Raw genomic sequence first — 21,956 nt, forward strand, 5'->3', positions numbered from 1 at the left:
CAGTATTATAGTAGTTATATTCTTGTACATAGGAGCAGTATTATAGTAGTTATATTCTTGTACATAGGAGGCAGTATTATAGTAGTTATATTCTTGTACATAGGAGCAGTATTATAGTAGTTATATTCTTGTACATAGGAGGCAGTATTATAGCAGTTATAGTCTTGTACATAGGAGGCAGTATTATAGTAGTTATATTCTTGTACATAGGAGGCAGTATTATAGTAGTTACATTCTTGTACATAGGGGCAGTATTATAGTAGTCGGGTGCAGTTCCTGCACACTGTTCATCATCCCGAGTATATGGGCTGACACACAGGTCACAGATGTGACACACAGGCGCAGGTTGCGGTTTGTAGTAGAGGAAGTTACAGCGATAGACCTGGAACGATAGATGACTGTTTTATCGAACGGGAAGCACAATATGTGGTGAATGAGTAAAGTAGTGAAAGTTTTTTTATGTTACTAAAAACAGAAAGTAAGAGGCAGAGGAGTTGTTGAGCAGGAGAGGACGTTGCCACCTCGTGCCCTTTATATGCCAATGCGATGCCATCCAGAGCCCTGGTGAGAATGGTTATCTTTCGTTACATGTTTTGTTCATGTGTGTGACATGCGGGATATATTCATGTGTTATTTTAGATGAAGCAGTGAGACCTACCGGTCCCCAGTATGTAGTCTGACCGAGACAGCAGGTGGGCATCACTATTTTTATGCTGATTTTGCTGATGAGATTCATATACACTCATATCACTCCTTGCAGAGCGTTTATGCTGCATCATGGGGGTACTCTGCTTAGCATTATTTATGTGGTCATTCTAACTTGCATTGCTTATGGGGGCGCTCTGCTTACCATTATATATGGGGTTATGCCATCTTCCATTGTCTATGGGGGCACTCTGCTTACCGTTATCTATGGGGGCACTCTGCTTACCGTTATCTATGGGGGCACTCTGCTTACTGTTATCTATGGGGGCACTCTGCTTACCGTTATCTATGGGGGCACTCTGCTTACTGTTATCTATGGGGGCACTCTGCTTACCGTTATCTATGGGGGCACTCTGCTTACTGTTCTCTATGGGGGCACTCTGCTAAGTATTATTCATGGGGCCATTATAGTTAATGTCTATCGGTCACTCTTGCTTTAACAGCTGCTTATATTGTCCATAGGACCCTTTGGCTCGCAGTCTATTCATGTGGCATCTGACTGGCATGATTCATGGGACCTCCTGGTTGATATTTTTTATAGGGCACTATGGCAGGCAGGGCTGCGGTAAACGATTATTTTAGTAATCGAGTATTCTACCAATTATTTTTTAAGATTAATTGAGTAATATAATAAGAAAAAATGAATTAACAGGCTGTTTTCCTTTATAAAAACACATCGGACCACAACACCCTTCGTTCCCCCCTGTGCGATCAGCCCAAATGCATCAGTTCCCCAGTGCCATCAGTTCCACTGTCCCCCCAGTGCCATCAGCTCCACTGTCCCCCCAGTGCCATCAGCTCCACTGTCCCCCAGTGCCATCAGCTCCACTGTCCCCCAGTGCCATCAGCTCCACTGTCCCCCAGTGCCATCAGCTCCACTGTCCCACAGTGCCATCAGCTCCACTGTCCCCACAGTGCCATCAGCTCCACTGTCCCACAGTGCCATCAGCTCCACTGTCCCACAGTGCCATCAGCTCCACTGTCCCACAGTGCCATCAGCTCCACTGTCCCACAGTGCCATCAGCTCCACTGTCCCACAGTGCCATCAGCTCCACTGTCCCACAGTGCCATCAGCTCCACTGTCCCCCAGTGCCATCAGCTCCACTGTCCCCCCAGTGCCATCAGCTCCACTATCCCCCCAGTGCCATCAGCTCCACTATCCCCCCAGTGCCATCAGCTCCACTATCCCCCCAGTGCCATCAGCTCCACTATCCCCCCAGTGCCATCAGCTCCACTATCCCCCCCCAGTGCCATCAGCTCCACTATCCCCCCCCAGTGCCATCAGCTCCACTATCCCCCCCCAGTGCCATCAGCTCCACTATCCCCCCCCAGTGCCATCAGCTCCACTATCCCCCCCCCAGTGCCATCAGCGCCACTATCCCCCAGTGCCATCAGCTCCACTGTCCCCCCAGTGCCATCAGCTCCACTGTCCCCCCAGTGCCATCAGCTCCACTGTCCCCCCAGTGCCATCAGCTCCACTATCCCCCCAGTGCCATCAGCTCCACTATCCCCCCCAGTGCCATCAGCTCCACTATCCCCCCCCAGTGCCATCAGCTCCACTATCCCCCCCCAGTGCCATCAGCTCCACTATCCCCCCCCAGTGCCATCAGCTCCACTATCCCCCCCAGTGCCATCAGCTCCACTATCCCCCCCAGTGCCATCAGCTCCACTATCCCCCCCAGTGCCATCAGCTCCACTATCCCCCCCCAGTGCCATCAGCTCCACTATCCCCCCCCAGTGCCATCAGCTCCACTATCCCCCCCCAGTGCCATCAGCTCCACTATCCCCCCCCACAGTGCCATCAGCTCCACTATCCCCCCAGTGCCATCAGCTTTTTTGTGTAGAATTACTCGATTCAATCGAGTAATTGCTTCAGCCCTAATGACAGGTATTACTAGTAGGGCACTATGGCATCTATTACTAGTAGGGCACTATGGCATCTATTACTAGTAGGGCACTATGGCAGGTATTATTTATAGAGCACTATGGCAGTAATTACTAGTAGGGAACTATGGCAGTAATTACTAGTAGGGCACCATGGCAGTAATTACTAGTAGGGCACCATGGCAGTAATTACTAGTAGGGCACCATGGCAGCTATGACTAGTAGGACACTATGGCAGTAATTACTAGTAGGGCACTATGGCAGCTATGACTAGTAGAGCACTATGGCATCTATTACTAGTAGGGCAGTATGGCATCTATTACTAGTAGGGCACTATGGCATCTATTACTAGTAGGGCACTATGGCAGGTATTATTCATAGAGCACTATGGCAGCTACGACCAGTAGGGCACTATGGCAGCTATGACTAGTAGGGCACTATGGCAGTAATTACTAGTAGGGAACTATGGCAGTAATTACTAGTAGGGCACCATGGCAGTAATTACTAGTAGGGCACCATGGCAGTAATTACTAGTAGGGCACCATGGCAGTAATTACTAGTAGGGCACTATGGCAGGTATTACTAGTAGGGCACTATGGCAGGTATTACTAGTAGGGCACTATGGCAGCTATTACTAGTAGGGCACTATGGCAGCTATTACTAGTAGGGCACTATGGCAGCTATTACTAGTAGGGCACTATGGCAGCTATTACTAGTAGGGCACTATGGCAGCTATTACTAGTATGGCAGGTATTACTAGTAGGGCACTATGGCAGCTATTACTAGTAGGGCACTATGGCAGCTATTACTAGTATGGTAGCTATTACTAGTAGGGCACTATGGCAGCTTTTACTAGTATGGCAGCTATTGCTAGTAGGGCACTATGGCAGCTATTAATAGTAGGGCACTATGGCAGCTATTACTAGTATGGCAGCTATTACTAGTAGGGCACTATGGCAGCTATTACTAGTATGGCAGCTATTACTAGTAGGGCACTATGGCAGCTATTACTAGTATGGCAGCTATTACTAGTAGAGCAGTATGGCAGCTATTACTAGTAGGGCACTATGGCAGCTATTACTAGTATGGCAGCTATTACTAGTAGGGCACTATGGCAGCTATTACTAGTATGGTAGCTATTACTAGTAGGGCAGTATGGCAGCTATTACCCACGGGGAACTGTTAATTATTTATCACAATCTAAGCTCCCCATCAGTATGTCTTTGGAGTGCAGGAGGAAACCCACAACATATACTCTCTATCTAGATGTTGCCCTCGGCCGGGTTTGAACTCAGGACCTCAATACTGCAAGGAAGCAGTGCTGACCACTGACTAATACACCATTCTTAAGGCGCCCTCTCAGACACTATTCATAGGGCGCTCCTTCTGGCACTGTGACAGGTATTATTGATGATGACACTTTAGTGCACCCCGGATGGCATAATTCGTGGGGCACTATGTTAATGTTATCCGTAGGGTATTTAATAAGTAAAACCTAACCCACCTCCCCTCTGTACATAGTGACTGCACCAGCAGAATAGTGAGTGCAGCTCTGGAGTATAATACAGGATATAACTTTATATGTACACATTGATTCCACTTTGTATAGATACAGTCTATATATGAAGTGATGCTGGTGATGAGAGGAGGACAGACGCTGTTAGTCGGAGTTCCTCCTGTCTTCTGTTTAGGTCTTCAGACCTTTTTGTGATTTGTTGATGATTCCTCCATCCATCTTCTTACTGTTGTCCTCCTTATTTGCGTTGGATCTGTCACGGTGGGTCTATATAGACCATGCCACTAGGCCTGGAAGCCAGGGTAAGAGAGCAGGTCACCTCCTGTGCATCCCTAAATACAATCCCTGACCTCCTGACTGTATGAGCCAACCCTGATGGTGGGAGGGCTCATACCCGGAACCTTGGACCCTAATTCTCCCTGGTGATCCCTGATGGTATAGTTAGGAGAAAGAGACAACCGGTTCCTCAAAGACAAGGAAGAACCAGAGTCTCCCACAGGCCTAGCAACAATGAAGGAGCAGAGAGCAAGCAAAAACACATAACAGCAGGTAAGAGCCCAGGGCAAACGACACAAACTGGAACAACCACCACTTACCTGCCACAACGACTGGGTGGAACAACTACAACTTGCTGACTTGTGATTCACCCCTCCGGGAAACCATGGACCCCACTTCCATAGGCACAGACAGACGGGGAAATGTCATGCTGGACTACAAACACCAAATAGACCAGACATGGAACACCAAATGACATTAGGGAGGCCACTGGCTTCACCCCAGAAAGCCGGACCTCACCGGTCACGACCACCTCTGTGATGCCACGCCCCGCCACCGTGAAGCTATTCCCCCCCCCCCCATCGCCGGGTTGGGAAAAAAATGGCAAAAATCATGCTAACAACACGTTGCCACCAGCAACAAGCATGCACGGCAAAAGTGTCACAGTCCACTACCACCAGACCATGACAGCCGTGACCGGATCTCCTCATCCTCTCCTTCTAGTCATTTTGGCCAGGGATCCCCCAGAACTGAAGCTGTCCACGCCTTTCCTCTGGATACAGTTCTTCTTTAAATGGCGGGATCTTGCTTTGCTGTATTGTTCCCTCCGGTTTCTCATCTCCACCCAGTCCTCGGGGGTTCAGTGTCTTTCACCCTGGGATCTGTAACACTTGTCCTGACGTTACCCCGTGCTGACAGGCCTAATGTAATAATCCTGCCTTCCAGATTTCACATCAAAGTGTAGCCTGCAGCGAGGGGAGAGGACTGATCAGGTATGTGAATGACAGGGAGAAATGTGCATAGCCCGAGAGCGAAGGATGAGTAACACACCTGACCGCAAATCACTCCTGCCATAGAATTTAGACTGATGCCTAGAATTCTGTGGTTTAGAGGGAGATAAGCCTTAAAGGGGTCCTCTCACTTCAGCAGGGGTCCTCTCACTTCAGCAGGGGTCCTCTCACTTCTGCGATACAATGCTTCCTGATGTAGTTACAGCATTGTAACATGGCATTTATCATGTTGAGAAAGTTACTACAAGACACTTACTAATGTATTGTGATTCTCCATATTGTTTCCTTTGCTGGCTGGATTCATTTTTCCATCACATTATACACTGACCGTTTCCATGGTTATGACCATCCTGCAATCCAGCAGCGGTGGTCGTGCTTGTACACTCTCTTAGTAGCACACATAAACATGTTTTTGCCTTAGTATGCAAGCACGACCACCACTGCTGGATTGTAGGTGGTCAAAACCATGGAAACAAGCAGTTTGTGTGATGGAAAAATGAATCCAGCCAGAAAAGGAAGCAATATGGACAATAACAATACATTAGTAAGTGGCTTGTATTAACTGCATCTACATGATAAATACTATTTGCTGAAGCGAGAGGACCCCTTTAATTAAACATCTCTCAGGACTGGGCCAAAAATCCAAATTGTCCCGTCCAGACTGAAGATCAGACGTCTGCCTGCCCCATAGGCACTAAGTGCACGTGTGTGATCGGGGGACGTCTGGTGCCTCCTCATACTTCCCGATCCCCATATTAAAATATTCCATAACTTTAATTTAAGATTGTCTTTTTGGAGTAGACCTGAGTGGTTGTCAGAGGGGTCAGACCTGACCATCAGGACATCTGCTCCGTCACGTCTTCTGCCCGCTCCCATAAGTGAGACTCCTTACTCCATCTTTACATTGTGGTGGACAAGTTTACCGTGGCACAGGAATCCATAAACCCAATAGGCCAAGATGGAGTTCAGCACAAGACGAGATGTTTTCTGGAAGGTGACATCATATTCTATAGGGGCAGAATGTCCTTCCAGACTAATCCTCAATAGCGCACCCTATAAATCTTTCCTCCACCTTAATATTACAGGTGTCATCCCTAATGATTGCCTTCCATCTGTTAACCGCCCCCAACAGCCGACGTCACTGTGCTGTGCTCAGGTGATGGAGTAGCATACCCTGATCATTGTAAAGTGTCGTGATAATAAGTGACACTATATAAATATATGGGAGGAGACGATCCTGTACCGCCATATAAAACTACCTTGTAATTAAGTGGGAATTTACTAGACATGTACTACACCAGCAGTATCTACTATCACACTGCCCTAGATGTACAATAATATAACTACTATAATACTGCTCCTATGTACAAGAATATAACTACTATAATACTGCCTCCTATGTACAAGAATATAACTACTATAATACTGCTCCTATGTACAAGAATATAACTACTATAATACTGCTCCTATATACAAGAATATAACTACTATAATACTGCTCCTATATACAAGAATATAACTACTATAATACTGCTCCTATGTACAAGAATATAACTACTATAATACTGCTCCTATGTACAAGAATATAACTACTATAATACTGTTCCTATGTACAAGAATATAACTACTATAATACTGCTCCTATGTATAAGAATATAACTACTATAATACTGCCTCGTATGTACAAGAATATAGCTACTATAATACTGCTCCTATGTACAAGAATATAACTACTATAATACTGCTCCTATATACAAGAATATAACTACTATAATACTGCTCCTATCTACAAGAATATAACTACTATAATGCTGCTCCTATGTATAAGAATATAACTACTATAATACTGCCTTCTATGTACAAGAATATAACTACTATAATACTGCCCTAAATGTACGAGAATATAACTACTATAATACTGCCCTAAATGTACAAGAATATAACTACTATAATACTGCCTCCTATGTATAATAATATAACTACTATAATACTGCTCCTATGTACAAGAATATAACTACTATAATACTGCTCCTATATACAAGAATATAACTACTATAATACTGCTCCTATGTACAAGAGTATAACTACTATAATACTGCCTCCTATGTACAAGAATATAACTGCTATAATACTGCCTTCTATGTACAAGAATATAACTACTATAATACTGCTCCTATGTACAAGAATATAACTACTATAGTACTGATCCTATGTACAAGAATATAACTACTATAATACTGCTCCTATGTACAAGAGTATAACTACTATAATACTGCCTCCTATGTACAAGAATATAACTACTATAATACTGCTCCTATGTACAAGAGTATAACTACTATAATACTGCTCCTATGTACAAGAGTATAACTACTATAATACTGCCTCCTATGTACAAGAATATAACTGCTATAATACTGCCTTCTATGTACAAGAATATAACTACTATAATACTGCTCCTATGTACAAGACTATAACTACTATAATACTGCTCCTATGTACAAGAATATAACTACTATAATACTGCTCCTATGTACAAGACTATAACTACTATAATACTGCTCCTATGTACAAGAATATAACTACTATAATACTGCTCCTATGTACAAGAATATAACTACTATAATACTGCTCCTATGTACAAGAATATAACTACTATAATACTGCTCCTATGTACAAGAATATAACTACTATAATACTGCTCCTATGTACAAGACTATAACTACTATAATACTGCCTCCTATATACAAGAATATAACTACTATAATACTGCCTCCTATGTACAAGAATATAACTACTATAATACTGCTCCTATGTACAAGAATATAACTACTATAATACTGCTCCTATGTACAAGAATATAACTACTATAATACTGCCTCCTATGTGCAGTAATATAACTACTATAATACTGCCTCCTATGTGCAGTAATATAACTACTATAATACTGCTCCTATGTGCAGTAATGTGTCGGGTGATGATTTGATTGGTCACCGTTTTGAGTTGTCCTGTATTATTGTCTTGCTCACACTGTCTTTGCAGCTTCGGACTTGACTAGAGTGGCCTTTATACTATCTGTGCAGCTTGTCTGTGTACATCCTTATAAGTTATTAGATTGTATACTCCAAGCACATCTTGAGCTGCAACCTTATTCCACATGGATTCATTAACATGTGTGCATCTGCTGGGTGACACTACAAGGTATTATATATGTAATACTCTAGTTACCTCCACAGCTGCGCTTATAATTCTGCTTTCTGGTAGAGGTATTTTTTCTTAGTGTCAGACTACATTACTGCCGCGTGTACACTACAACCCCCACCGTGCACACAGCATGTCGCCTGCAGAGGGCAGCCGTGAGATGTGATGTTCTGCAGCCTGAGAGAAGAGAGCAGGAGGCCAACCAAGATGCAGCTCTGGATGTGACTGGAGTATAGGATGAAACTGAAGAGCAGAATAGTTAGTGCAGCTCTGAGTGAGACTGGAGTATCATAGGCGGTTTAGAAACACAATGATGAATGCAGCTCTGGATGTGAGTAGGGTATAATATATGTTTTAACAATGGAAGTCTGAGTGCTGCTCTGGAGGGGACTAGAACATAAGGTATGGTGTAATGGCAGATTATTACGTGCAGCTCTGGATGTGACCGGAACATAAGATATGATGTAAGCAGAATACTGAGTGCAACTTTGGATGTGACCTGAGTATTAGGGACAATGTAATAGCAGACTATTAATGGAGCTCTGGATGTGACTGGAGTATAGGAGATGATAGACTAGTTGATGCTGCTCTGGATATTAACGTAGGTGATGATGTAATAGCAGACTAGTTAATGCTGCTCTGGATGTGACCGGAGTATGTGATGATGTAACAGTAGACTAGTTGATGCAGCTCTGGATGTGACCATAGTATATCTGATGATGTAACAGCAGAATACTGAGTGCAGCTCTGGATATGACCAGAGTATAAGTGATGATTGAACAGTAGACTAGTTGATGCAGCTCTGGATATGACCGGAGTATAAGTAATGATGTAACAGTAGACTAGTTGATGCAGCTCTGGATGTGACCACAGTATATCTGATGATGTAACAGCAGAATACTGAGTGCAGCTCTGGATGTGAGTGGAGCCACACTTTGCTGGTGGGTGCTCCGGACACGCTGCAGTACAGGGCGGTAATTTCCCTCACTCGACCATAGTGTCGTTCTGTACTCTAGGAAAGCTGGGTGATCACCCGAAGGAGAGGCTCCTGGGGTGTCCTGGTTTTAGGGGGCGTTCCAGTTAGTCACCCCCTTGCCTCCATTGCTCACCCGCTCTCTCTCTTTCTGCAGGTGGAGAGCATCAGTGCATCCAAAGACATTGCCTCAGTCCCTAAGTGCCACATGTCCCCGAAAACCAGCGACCCTGTACCCAATGGAGAGGTGGAGGCTCCCCGTATCCAGCTGAAGCCCGAGACGCCCCCACCAGAGCGGGGCAGCCCCGAGCCCACCCCTAGAGACAAGACCATGAACCACGAGGAGGAGGAGGAGGGGATGGACGCGGAGTCCATGCTGGAGAATGGGCGCTGCACCCTGAGTGACGACTCCCAGGACATGGAGCAGTACTCAACCAGTAAGAGGAGAGCGCGGAGGAGCCGGGAAGACAGCTACGAGAAAAGTGAGTAACAAACCCCCAGCTCTAGAATGTCTCCAGTCACTGACAGAAGCAGAGATCGAAACAGTGCTATCCAGGCTCCTCCCCCTTAGAATTGCTCCTCCCCTTAACCTATTTGCACCAGTCACCTGCAGGCCCAGTTGCTTGTAGTGCAGTATAAAGCATGGGGGAGAGGATCAAAGCAGCAGTCTAGGAGCCCAGTCACATGGAGTTTTTTGGATCTGATTTTGGCCTGTTTTCCATGTCCGAATCAGATCCAAAAACAACTCCAAGCAGCCACCCATTCATGTCACGGGTAAGCAGCATGGTGGAGGGACGAGGTGGGGGTCTAAACCTCTGATTAGGCAGGAGGTATATCACCTACCTCAGACTCCAACAGGCAGTGTATCTAAGCTGCAGATACCGATCATAGATCTGCTAAAATGGAGCAGAGCGGCTGTGTAAAGCATAGTGGAGGGACGAGGTGGGGGTCTAAACCTCTGATGAGGCAGGAGGTATATCACCTACCTCAGACTCCAACAGGCAGTGTATCTAAGCTGCAGATACCGATCATAGATCTGCTAAAATGGAGCAGAGCGGCTGTGTAAAGCATAGTGGAGGGACGAGTTGGGGGTCTAAACCTCTGATGAGGCAGGAGGTATATCACCTACCTCAGACTCCAACAGGCAGTGTATCTAAGCTGCAGATACCGATCATAGATCTGCTAAAATGGAGCAGAGCGGCTGTGTAAAGCATAGTGGAGGGACGAGGTGGGGGTCTGAACCTCTGATGAGGCAGGAGGTATATCACCTACCTCAGACTCCAACAGGCAGTGTATCTAAGCTGCAGATACCGATCATAGATCTGCTAAAATGGAGCAGAGCGGCTGTGTAAAGCATAATGGAGGGACGAGGTGGGGGTCTAAACCTCTGATGAGGCAGGAGGTATATCACCTACCTCAGACTCCAACAGGCAGTGTATCTAAGCTGCAGATACCGATCATAGATCTGCTAAAATGGAGCAGAGCGGCTGTGTAAAGCATAGTGGAGGGACGAGTTGGGGGTCTAAACCTCTGATGAGGCAGGAGGTATATCACCTACCTCAGACTCCAACAGGCAGTGTATCTAAGCTGCAGATACCGATCATAGATCTGCTAAAATGGAGCAGAGCGGCTGTGTAAAGCATAGTGGAGGGACGAGGTGGGGGTCTGAACCTCTGATGAGGCAGGAGGTATATCGCCTACCTCAGACTCCAACATGCAGTGTATCTAAGCTGCAGATACCGATCATAGATCTGCTAAAATGGAGCAGAGCGGCTGTGTAAAGCATAGTGGAGGGACGAGTTGGGGGTCTAAACCTCTGATGAGGCAGGAGGTATATCACCTACCTCAGACTCCAACAGGCAGTGTATCTAAGCTGCAGATACCGATCATAGATATGCTAAGATGGAGCAGAGCGGCTGTGTAAAGCATGGTGGAGGGACAAAGTGGCTCTCTGAACCTCTGATGAGACATGAGGTGTATCAGACTACCTCAGAGTCTAATATACAGCGCAGCTGAGCTGGAGCAGTGCTGCTGTGTAAAGCATGGTGGAGGGGCCTCTGATGAGACTGATGATGTATCGGACTACCTCAGACTCCAACAGACAATGCAGCCGAGCTAAAAAGCAAAAAAACAGTCAGTGATTGAGACAGGAATGGTGGGGTCCCCGGGGGGCACTGACTTATCCATCATCTTCTATATTGGGCTTGTATAGTGTTGTCAGGCAGCGTGGGTGTCGTCACAGTGTGTCATCCTCTGATCTGCACTCTATTCTCTTCCTTTCAGATAAAGAAGAAAAAGAAGATGACGACTCGGACTCCCCCAAATCAGAGGTGAGGCCCGGATGAGTTCTGTAGTGTCCATCGCTCTCGTGTCACTGTAAATAAAGTTTATTGAAGACGACTCTGTAGGCACTGGCAGTATGTAACAAATGTAAAAAGGCGGCCTTAATGTCAGCCAATCAGAGGTGATTTCAAGGGACTGTCCATTCATGTCTCTGGGCGGAGCTTAGCTGATGTCTGACAGCTGTTGCCTGTGTATGGAAAGGGAACTAACATAAGGGGGGGGGCGTGACACATCCTGTTGTCATGGTGACACCTATTTGCTCCTGTGTGGGTATCAGACTGTGACAGCAGGGGGCGCTGTGTGGGATGGAGCGCAAACAGACATCTGATTTCACCCGGGAATTTTCCTTTAATATTGGGGGGGGGGGCTGCACAGTCGGTGGTCCCGATTATTGAGGTGGTCTTTTTTTTCCGCGCAGGGTTACCGCCGCCGGCTGCGTGGAGGGCTGGGCTGGGAGTCTGGTCTGCGTCAGAGGCCTATGCCAAGGCTGCCATTCCAGGCGGGGGACCCATATTACGTCAGCAAGAGGAAGAGAGATGAGTGGCTGGCCCGATGGAAGAAAGAGGTAGGGACACATTGCAGGCACCCCTTCACTGCACAACTGTCACTATCCCTGTATGTGCGTCACCACAGGGGACCCCCAGGGAACGCCCCCGTGACTCCTACAGAGCTCTAACTGTGGAGCGGGGCTTGCAGGAGCCACGCCCATTTCATGGTCCGTGTGGGGAGCTCCGGGTTAGTGGGGTAAAGCCTGAAACGTATGGGCTCCTGGGAGGTTTAGGTCACGTGATGCTGGGACCGGTATTCGCCCCGATCACTCAGCAGTCCTCTCCTCTTCATCACAGGCAGGATTACTATGGGAGATAAACACAGGATTCACCATTGACAATAGTTGGTGTCACAGCTCGCCTCCTCCCCCTCCCTGCACAATGCAGAGGTCACAGAGCACGCCCACAACACTCTCCCATAGAAGTCAAGGAGTCCCCTCCAGTCCATGTGGCTGCTGTAGATGGAGGGCAGGACTAGGGTGTGTCCCTCAGTGCTCCGGGAAAGCTGGGTGGCATCCGCTGTAAGGCTGGGGTCACCCATCTCCCCTGCAGTGGAGATGATTAGTGCCAGGACAGGGTGGGTGCTGTACGCGGGCTGTAATGTTATAGAAGTGGCAGCAGGGCCCCACAGCGCCCCCTGCTGACTGAGACTCCTAATGGGATTAGCTAGATCTATTCTGCAGTCAATGTTCTCTCTTTTGCAGTCACTTCCAGCTCTTTTGGATCGGTCCTCTCTTTTTAGCAGTTAGTGGTGTGTCTTTAGCCGTCAGTGATGTCTCTTTAGCCGTCAGTGCTGTCTCTTTGGCAGTTGATGTTCTCTCTTTTGCAGTCAGTATTACAGTTTTTGCAGTCAATGTTGTCTCTGTTCTCTCCTTAGCACTTGCTACTGTCTCCTTTCTGTTCTCTTTGTCATCTCTTTAGCAGTCAGTGCTGTCTCTTTAGCAGTCTGTGATGTCTCTTTAGCAGTCTGTGCTGTCTCCTTAGCAGTCACTGGTGTTTATTTTGCATTCAATGTTCTCTCTTTAGCAATCAGTTCTTTCTTTAGCAGTCAGTGCTGTCTCTTTAGTAGTCTGTGCTCTCTTTAGCAGTCAGTGCTGTCTCTTTAGTAGTCTGTGCTCTCTTTAGCAGTCAGTGCTGTCTCTTTAGTAGTCTGTGCTCTCTTCAGCAGTCAGTGCTGTCTCTTTAGTAGTCTGTGCTTTCTTTAGCGTCAGTGCTGTCTCCTTAGCAGTCACTGGTGTTTATTTTGCATTTAATGTTATCTCTTTGGCAATCAGTGCTCTCTTTAGCAGTCAGTGCTGTCTCTTTAGCAGTCAGTGCTGTCTCTTTAGCAGTCAGTTCTGTCTCCTTAGCAGTCAGTGCCATCTCTTTAGTAGTCTGTGCTCTCTTTAGCAGTCTGTGCTGTCTCCTTAGCAGTCACTGGTGTTTATTTTGCATTTAATGTTATCTCTTTAGCAATCAGTGCTTTCCTTAGCAGTCAGTGCTGTCTCTTTAGTAGTCTGTGCTTTCTTTAGCAGTCAGTGCTGTCTCTACAGTAGTCAGTGCTCTTTATCAGACAGTGCAGTCTCTTTTGCAGCCTGCTCTCACTTTTGAAATCTGTCTTTTCTGTTTATTAGTAAGTGCTGTCTTATAGTTTGTTCTCTCTTTAGCAATCATTGCAGTCTCTTTTGTAGCCTGTTCTCTCTGTAGCAGTCTGTTTTCTGTTTAGCACAGTGCTGTTTCTTTAGCAGCCTGATCTCACATTAACAGTCAGTGCTGTCTCTTGTGCATTCTGTTCTCTTTAGTAGTTAAGGCTGTCTCTTTAGCAGTCAATGAAGTCTCTTTAGCAGTTGGGTCTGTCTTTTTTGCAGTTTGTTCTCTGTGTAGAAATCAGTGCAGTCTCTTTAGCAGTTGAGACAGTTGCAGGTTGTTGTCTCAAGCAGTTGGTGCTGTCTCTTTAGTAGTCGGTGTGTGGTGTCTCTTAAGCAGCCATGGTTTTTGCAGCCTGTTCTCACTTTTATAAGCAGTTCTATCTCTTGCAGACCTGACTGTCTCTGTGTGACTGTCAGGGGTTGTACTCTGTGGCTGTCTGTGTGACTGTCGGGGGTTGCACTCTGTGACTGTCAGGGGTGCTCTCTGTGGCTGTCTCTGTGTGACTGTCGGGGGCACTCTCTGTGGCTGTCTCTGTGTGACTGTCAGGGGTGCTTTCTGTGGCTGTCTCTGTGTGACTGTTGGGGGCGCATTTTGTGTCTGCCTCTGTGTGACTGTCAGAAGCTCTCTCTGTGGCTGTCTCTGTGTGACTGTTGGGGGCGCATTTTGTGTCTGTCTCTTTGTGACGTGGGCTCTGCCTCTGTGTGACTGTCAGGGGCTCTCTCTGTGGCTGTCTCTGTGTGACTGTCAGTGGTGCTCTCTGTGTGACTGTCGGGGCGATCTTTGTAGCTGTCTCTATGTGACTGTCGGAGGTGCTGTCTCTGTGTGACTGTCGGGGCGCTCTCTGTGGCTGTCTCCTTCAGAGGCCGGGGCCCAGTCGGGAATCTCCAGTGCACAATGACTTGTGCTACAGACACATCTCTGGCGTCTCCATGGTAACCAGCGCTGCGCAGCGACACCGCCGGAATCAAGGTGTCTTTTTATAGAACATTTTGCTCCAATTGTTTCCTGCGCTCAGGGGCCCCGCTCTGTGCAGCCGCGGAGGGTACGCTTAACCCTCGCCTGCCTGTATAGTAAGGGCGTGTTCACACCTTCATGGGGACCATATGTGCGGGACACGGACCGGACGACTGCTGGGACCATTACTTCCACTGGTCTCCAGGACTGTCTACCATGGAAAACCCATGTGCTAATTACCCTGTAGAAATGAATGGGAGCTATGTGTAACTCCTTACCGGCCTGTGTAGCTCCTTACCGGCCTCTGTAGCTCCTCACCGGCCTCTGTAGCTCCTCACCGGCCTCTGTAGCTCCTCACCGGGCTCTGTAGCTCCTCACCGGGCTCTGTAGCTCCTCACCGGGCTCTGTAGCTCCTCACCGGGCTCTGTAGCTCCTCACCGGCCTTTGCAGCTCCTCACCAGCCTTTGCAGCTCCTCACCTCTCTCTGTAGCTCCTCACTGCTCCCTGTAGCTCCTCACCGCTCTCTGTAGCTCCTCACTGCTCCCTGTAGCTCCTCACCGCTCTCTGTAGCTCCTCACCGCTCTCTGTAGCTCCTCACCGGCCTCTGTAGCTCCTCACCGGCCTCTGTAGCTCTTCACCGGGCTCTGCACCTCCTCCCTGCTCTCTGCACCTCCTCACCGCTCTCTGCAGCTCCTCACCGCTCTCTGTAGCTCCTCACCGCTCTCTGTAGCTCCTCACCGGCCTCTGTAGCTCTTCACCGCTCTCTGCACCTCCTCACCGCTCTCTGCAGCTCCTCACCGCTCTCTGTAGCTCCTCACCGCTCTCTGTAGCTCCTCACCGGCCTCTGTAGCTCTTCACCGGGCTCTGCACCTCCTCACCGGGCTCTGCACCTCCTCACCGCTCTCTGCACCTCCTCACCGCTCTCTGCACCTCCTCACCGCTCTCTGTAGCTCCTCACCGCTCTCTGTAGCTCCTCACCGCTCTCTGTAGCTCCTCACCGCTCTCTGCAGCTCCTCACCGCTCTCTGCAGCTCCTCACCGCTCTCTGCAGCTCCTCACCGCTCTCTGCAGCTCCTCACCGCTCTCTGCAGCTCCTCACCGCTCTCTGCAGCTCCTCACCGGGCTCTGCACCTCCTCACCGCTCTCTGCACCTCCTCACCGCTCTCTGCAGCTCCTCACCGCTCTCTGCAGCTCCTCACCGCTCTCTGCAGCTCCTCACCGCTCTCTGCAGCTCCTCACCGGGCTCTGCACCTCCTCACCGCTCTCTGCACCTCCTCACCGCTCTCTGCACCTCCTCACCGCTCTCTGCAGCTCCTCACCGCTCTCTGTAGCTCCTCACCGCTCTCTGTAGCTCCTCACCGCTCTCTGTAGCTCCTCACCGCTCTCTGTAGCTCCTCACCGCTCTCTGTAGCTCCTCACCGCTCTCTGTAGCTCCTCACCGCTCTCTGTAGCTCCTCACCGCTCTCTGTAGCTCCTCACCGGCCTCTGTAGCTCCTCACCGGCCTCTGTAGCTCCTCACCGCTCTCTGTAGCTCCTCACCGCTCTCTGTAGCTCCTCACCGCTCTCTGTAGCTCCTCACCGCTCTCTGTAGCTCCTCACCGCTCTCTGTAGCTCTTCACCGCTCTCTGTAGCTCCTCACCGGGCTCTGCACCTCCTCACCGGCCTCTGCACCTCCTCACCGGGCTCTGCACCTCCTCACCGGGCTCTGCACCTCCTCACCGGGCTCTGTAGCCCCTCACCGGCCTCTGCACCTCCTCACCGGCCTCTGCACCTCCTCACCGGCCTCTGCACCTCCTCACCGGCCTCTGCACCTCCTCACCGGCCTCTGCACCTCCTCACCGCTCTCTGTAGCTCCTCACCGCTCTCTGTAGCTCCTCACCGGCCTCTGCACCTCCTCACCGGGCTCTGTAGCTCCTCACCGGGCTCTGTAGCTCCTCACCGGGCTCTGTAGCTCCTCACCGGCCTCTGCACCTCCTCACCGGCCTCTGCACCTCCTCACCGGCCTCTGCACCTCCTCACCGCTCTCTGTAGCTCCTCACCGCTCTCTGTAGCTCCTCATGGACAGGATGGGATTCGGCCCTAGTTCTGTGTCCTGGTTCCATCTATTATATGTATAACTGGGGGCTTGGATTAGAGCTAATGGAGGTCTGTCCCTGAGGGGGAACTCTTCAGGGCTGCCCCCCCCCCCTCTTCTTCGGTATAGCACTCGAGGCCCTCACCTGTATGATCAGAGCGCTACCACAGATTCTTGGCTTTGTGAGGGGGACGAGGAAGAGCGTACAGTATCTCCCCATAGGCTGATGACATCTATAAGTCCTATTATATCTTCATAATTCACGATTCAACTGCAGCAGCTCCAGGGTTGGGGTCAGACGGTGGGGGTGTATAGAGTGGTGGGGAGGAATCTAAGGCGCGTGGTCACCTCCAGAGCTGCGTTCACGCAGCCTTTTGCTATCCTAACTGTAAATGCAGCTCTGGATGTGACTGGAGACTAGATGGAAGATCAGCATGAGGCCTCATGTACAGGTAAGAGCTGTGAGCAGGGCCCGTGCAGGGGCAGAGGTGCTCCGAGTGCCCTGAACGTTCAGTCTGCCCTAGAAGCAATGCTTCCTTACACCTCTGTAATACAGCGCGTGATGGTGCACGCCACCTTTTATGTTCAGTCATAGAGGAGGGCAGCGTTGTTTATGCAGATTGGTCACTATATGGCGCCATGTCTGTCCCCCTAATGGGGGTTATAGTTGCTATATTAATAATGGATTTAGATGAGTTCAATTAGATAATAATCCATCACCCCGAGTGCAAACCTGGCATAATGCAAGTGTCCCTATCATGTGCATGTACCTACCAATAGGATGTTCTCTGCGCAGTACAGTACACCGCCTCGCCCTCGCCACATGTTCTGTAAGCAGCATCAAGATGGAAAGATGGGGTCACCTTAGAGAAGTTAGTAAGGACTCATGATGGCGGGGGACACTGACAGCACCTCCTGCACATCATGTAGCATGCAGAGTGTGTGTGCTGGTGATATATAAGACATTAAGCCCTCATGATGGCGGGGCACACTGACGGCACCTCCTGCACATCATATAGCATGCAGAGTGTGTGTACTGGTGCTATATAAGGCATTAAGCTCTCAAGATGGCGGGGCACACTGACAGCACCTCCTGCACATCATGTAGCATGCAGAGTGTGTGTACTGGTGCTATATAAGGCATTAAGCTCTCATGATGGCGGGGCACACTGACAGCACCTCCTGCACATCATGTAGCATGCAGAGTGTGTGTACTGGTGCTATATAAGGCATTAAGCTCTCAAGATGGCGGGGCACACTGACAGCACCTCCTCCACCTTATGTAGCATGCAGAGTGTGTGTGCTGGTGATATATAAGACATTAAGTGCTCATGATGGCGGGGGACACTGACAGCACCTTATGTAGCATGCAGAGTGTGTGTTCTGGTGCTAAATAAGGCATTAAGCGCTCATGATGGCGGGGGACACTGACAGCACCTACTGCACCTTATGTAGCATGCAGAGTGTGTGTGCCGGTGCTATATAAGACATTAAGGGCTCGTGATGGCGGGGGACACTGACAGGACCTTATGTAGCATGCAGAGTGTGTGTCTGGTGCTATATAAGGCATTAAGCGCTCATGATGGCGGGGTACACTGACAGCACCTCCTGCACATTACGTAGCATGCAGAGTGTGTGTGCCGATGATATATAAGACATTAAGGGCTCATGATGGCGGGGGACACTGACAGGACCTTATGTAGCATGCAGAGTGTGTGTCTGGTGCTATATAAGGCATTAAGCGCTCATGATGGCGGGGTACACTGACAGCACCTCCTGCACATTACGTAGCATGCAGAGTGTGTGTGCCGATGATATATAAGACATTAAGGGCTCATGATGGCGGGGGACACTGACAGGACCTTATGTAGCATGCAGAGTGTGTGTTCTGGTGCTATATAAGGCATTAAGCGCTCATGATGGCGGGGGACACTGGCAGCACCTACTGCACCTTATGTAGCATGCAGAGTGTGTGTGCCGGTGCTATATAAGACATTAAGGGCTCGTGATGGCAGGGGGCACTGACAGCACCTCCTGCATGTTATGTAGCATGCAGAGTGTGTGTGCCGGTGCTATATAAGACATTAAGGGCTCGTGATGGCAGGGGGCACTGACAGCACCTCCTGCATGTTATGTAGCATGCAGAGTGTGTATGCCGGTGCTATAAAATTGCCGGTGCTATAAAAGACATTAAGAGCCCGTGATGGCGGGGGGCACTGACAGCACCTCCTGCATGTTATGTAGCATGCAGAGTGTGTGTGCCGGTGCTATATAAGACATTAAGGGCTCGTGATGGCAGGGGGCACTGACAGCACCTCCTGCATGTTATGTAGCATGCAGAGTGTGTATGCCGGTGCTATAAAATTGCCGGTGCTATAAAAGACATTAAGAGCCCGTGATGGCGGGGGGCACTGACAGCACCTCCTGCATGTTATGTAGCATGCAGAGAATGTGTGCCGGTGCTATATAAGACACTGACAGCACCTCCTGCATGTTATGTGTGTGTGACGGTGCTATATAAGACATTAAGGGCTCGTGATGGTGGGGACACTGACAGCACCTCTTGCACGATATGTAGCATGCAAAGTGTGTGTGTCGGTGCTATATAAGACATTAAGGGCTCGTGATGGCGGGGGCACTGACGACACCACCTGCACGATATGTAGCATGCAAAGTGTGTGTGTCGGTGCTATATAAGACATTAAGGGCTCGTAATGGTGGGGTACACTGACAGCACCTCCTGCATGTTATGTGTGTGTGACGGTGCTATATAAGACATTAAGGGCTCGTGATGGCAGGGACACTGACAGCACCTCTTGCACGATATGTAGCATGCAAAGTGTGTGTGTCGGTGCTATATAACACATTAAGGGCTCGTAATGGTGGGGCACACTGACAGCACCTCCTGCATGTTATGTAGCATGCAGAGTGTGTGTGCTGGTGCTATATAAGCCTTTTAGAGCTTGTGATGGCGGGGGGCACTGACAGCACCTCCTAAACGTTATGTAGCATGCAGAGTGTGTGCTGGTGATATACAGGACATTATTATGGCATGTTGTCCATTATATTGACTACTATACGACTATGATGTGATAATCCTGCGCAGTGTCCCCTTGCCGGCTTCCTCCCCGCACGTCACGTTCTGCCTGGCAACAGCCTGTGATTGGTGAAGGAAGGAGAACGTGGAGGGAAAACACGCAGAGACAAGGAGCACAAATGAAACACGTTTTTTCCCCCTCCTCTCAGTGCCGGCTTTAACCCTGCGCTGACTGTGTGGACATACGGCTCCCCCCGGAGGAGGAGAGATGTGTTCTCCTGGGAGGGGGATGGAATGGCGGCTGCACCCACTTTGGTCTGTGCTCGCACAGCTGTAATGATCTGTTCCTGTTCAGCTTGATATGCTTGGGACTTGTGGTTCCACAGGATCGGAGGTCGCTGCTCCCTTCTGCAGCTTTGAGTGACCTTCTCTTGCCCACCTTCTCTTGCCAGCCTGTTCTGCAGCGATGTACACATTGGCATGTTCTTGTGGTGCAGATTTGGGCACGTTTTCTGCGCTTTAATCCACATCAAAAACTGCTTTCCGTTTTTTGCATGGGAAACCGCGCCAATGGTGTTAACCTGAGCGCGAGAATCGAGTTGTCAATGCTTACCGCGGCTCCCGCTCAGATTTGCCGCATTTGATCAGGGGCTGATTCTGCGGCTGAAATAAAAAATGACGAGCTTCGGCCACAAGTTCCACAGCAAAAATGCACGTCGGATATTTATCACCTTGTGATTCTACGGTGTGAATGTGCCCTAAAAGAAAAACTTAAAGGGACAGTACCTATACAGTCTGTGCAGGCTGAACGCAGACCGTGCTTCCCTGTTATCAGCCGCTTGGCCCCGGACACTTCATGGTTTCGCTGTCCGTCAACCTTATTCTGATTGGACACTGTTGTTTGTGCAGTTTAAAGGGGAAGTCAATCTAAAGAGCTGGCGGCCGATGATCATAACTGGTTGGGTTTGGGCTGACCCCTGGGATGCTTGGCCGACCCCTCCTTCTGTAGAGCTCCTTCTTATTTGGGAATGGTTGAAGGGAGGACTTGCCCACTTAGCATGTCAGAAGCATTTTAGGTGCACTTCCCCTTTAAGGTGGTTTTCTCCTTTTTGTTTTAAATCTCAGTATAAAGTAGAGGTTTTAGAACTTTATAATAGACTTTGTTTCCATCCCTTCCAGTTTTCAAGATCTCCACTTGTTGTCAATGAATGAAAATACCCTTGTATAGTTGGGGTGCCCCTGTGTAGATTAGTAGTGCACTTGTATAGTTGGGGGTTCTCCTGTGTAGGTGAGAACCCCTGTATATTTAGGGGTACCCCTGTGTAGGTTAGTAGTGCACTTGTATAGTTGGGGGTTCTCCTTTGTACGTGAGGGGATACCTCAGCTTGTCTGTCTGTGTGTCTTTCCCGGCAGATTGTGGGTTTGCTCAGTTCCCCCTTCTCTCTTGCTCAGTGCTCCCCCCCCCTTACTCTCTCGCTAGCTCGGTGCTGGCTCAGTTCCAGCTCCCCCCCCCCTCCTCTCTGGCTCGGTGCTGGCTCCCCCCCCTCCTCTCTGGCTCGGTGCTGGCTCCCCCCCTCCTCTCTGGCTCGGTGCTGGCTCCCCCCCTCCTCTCTGGCTCGGTGCTGGCTCCCCCCCTCCTCTCTGGCTCGGTGCTGGCTCCCCCCTCCTCTCTGGCTCGGTGCTGGCTCCCCCCTCCTCTCTGGCTCTGTGCTGGCTCCCCCCCCCCCCCCTCTCTGGCTCGGTCCTGGCTGCCCCCCCCCCCCCCTCCTCTCTCTCGCTCGCTCGGTGCTGGCTCTGTTCCAGGCTCCCC

The 21,956-nt window shown here is 49.3% G+C and overlaps 1 protein-coding gene across 5 annotated transcripts in view; it reads left to right on the plus strand.

The window, feature by feature from the left end:
* The window catches only part of DNMT3A (DNA methyltransferase 3 alpha), a 122,879-nt gene that overhangs the window by 47,653 nt on the left and 53,270 nt on the right, over positions 1-21,956 (plus strand). For 4 of the 5 annotated variants that reach the window (XM_044288865.1, XM_044288868.1, XM_044288867.1 and 1 more), the window contains exons 4-6: positions 9,720-10,044; positions 11,846-11,892; positions 12,324-12,470. In XM_044288865.1, the coding sequence (XP_044144800.1) occupies positions 9,720-10,044; positions 11,846-11,892; positions 12,324-12,470 (519 nt within the window). The remainder of the gene's footprint in view (positions 1-9,719; positions 10,045-11,845; positions 11,893-12,323; positions 12,471-21,956) is intronic. The other variant, XM_044288869.1, reaches the window with a different exon arrangement.

Source organism: Bufo gargarizans, chromosome 4, assembly GCF_014858855.1.
Source record: "Bufo gargarizans isolate SCDJY-AF-19 chromosome 4, ASM1485885v1, whole genome shotgun sequence".
Classification (NCBI taxonomy): domain Eukaryota; kingdom Metazoa; phylum Chordata; class Amphibia; order Anura; family Bufonidae; genus Bufo; species Bufo gargarizans.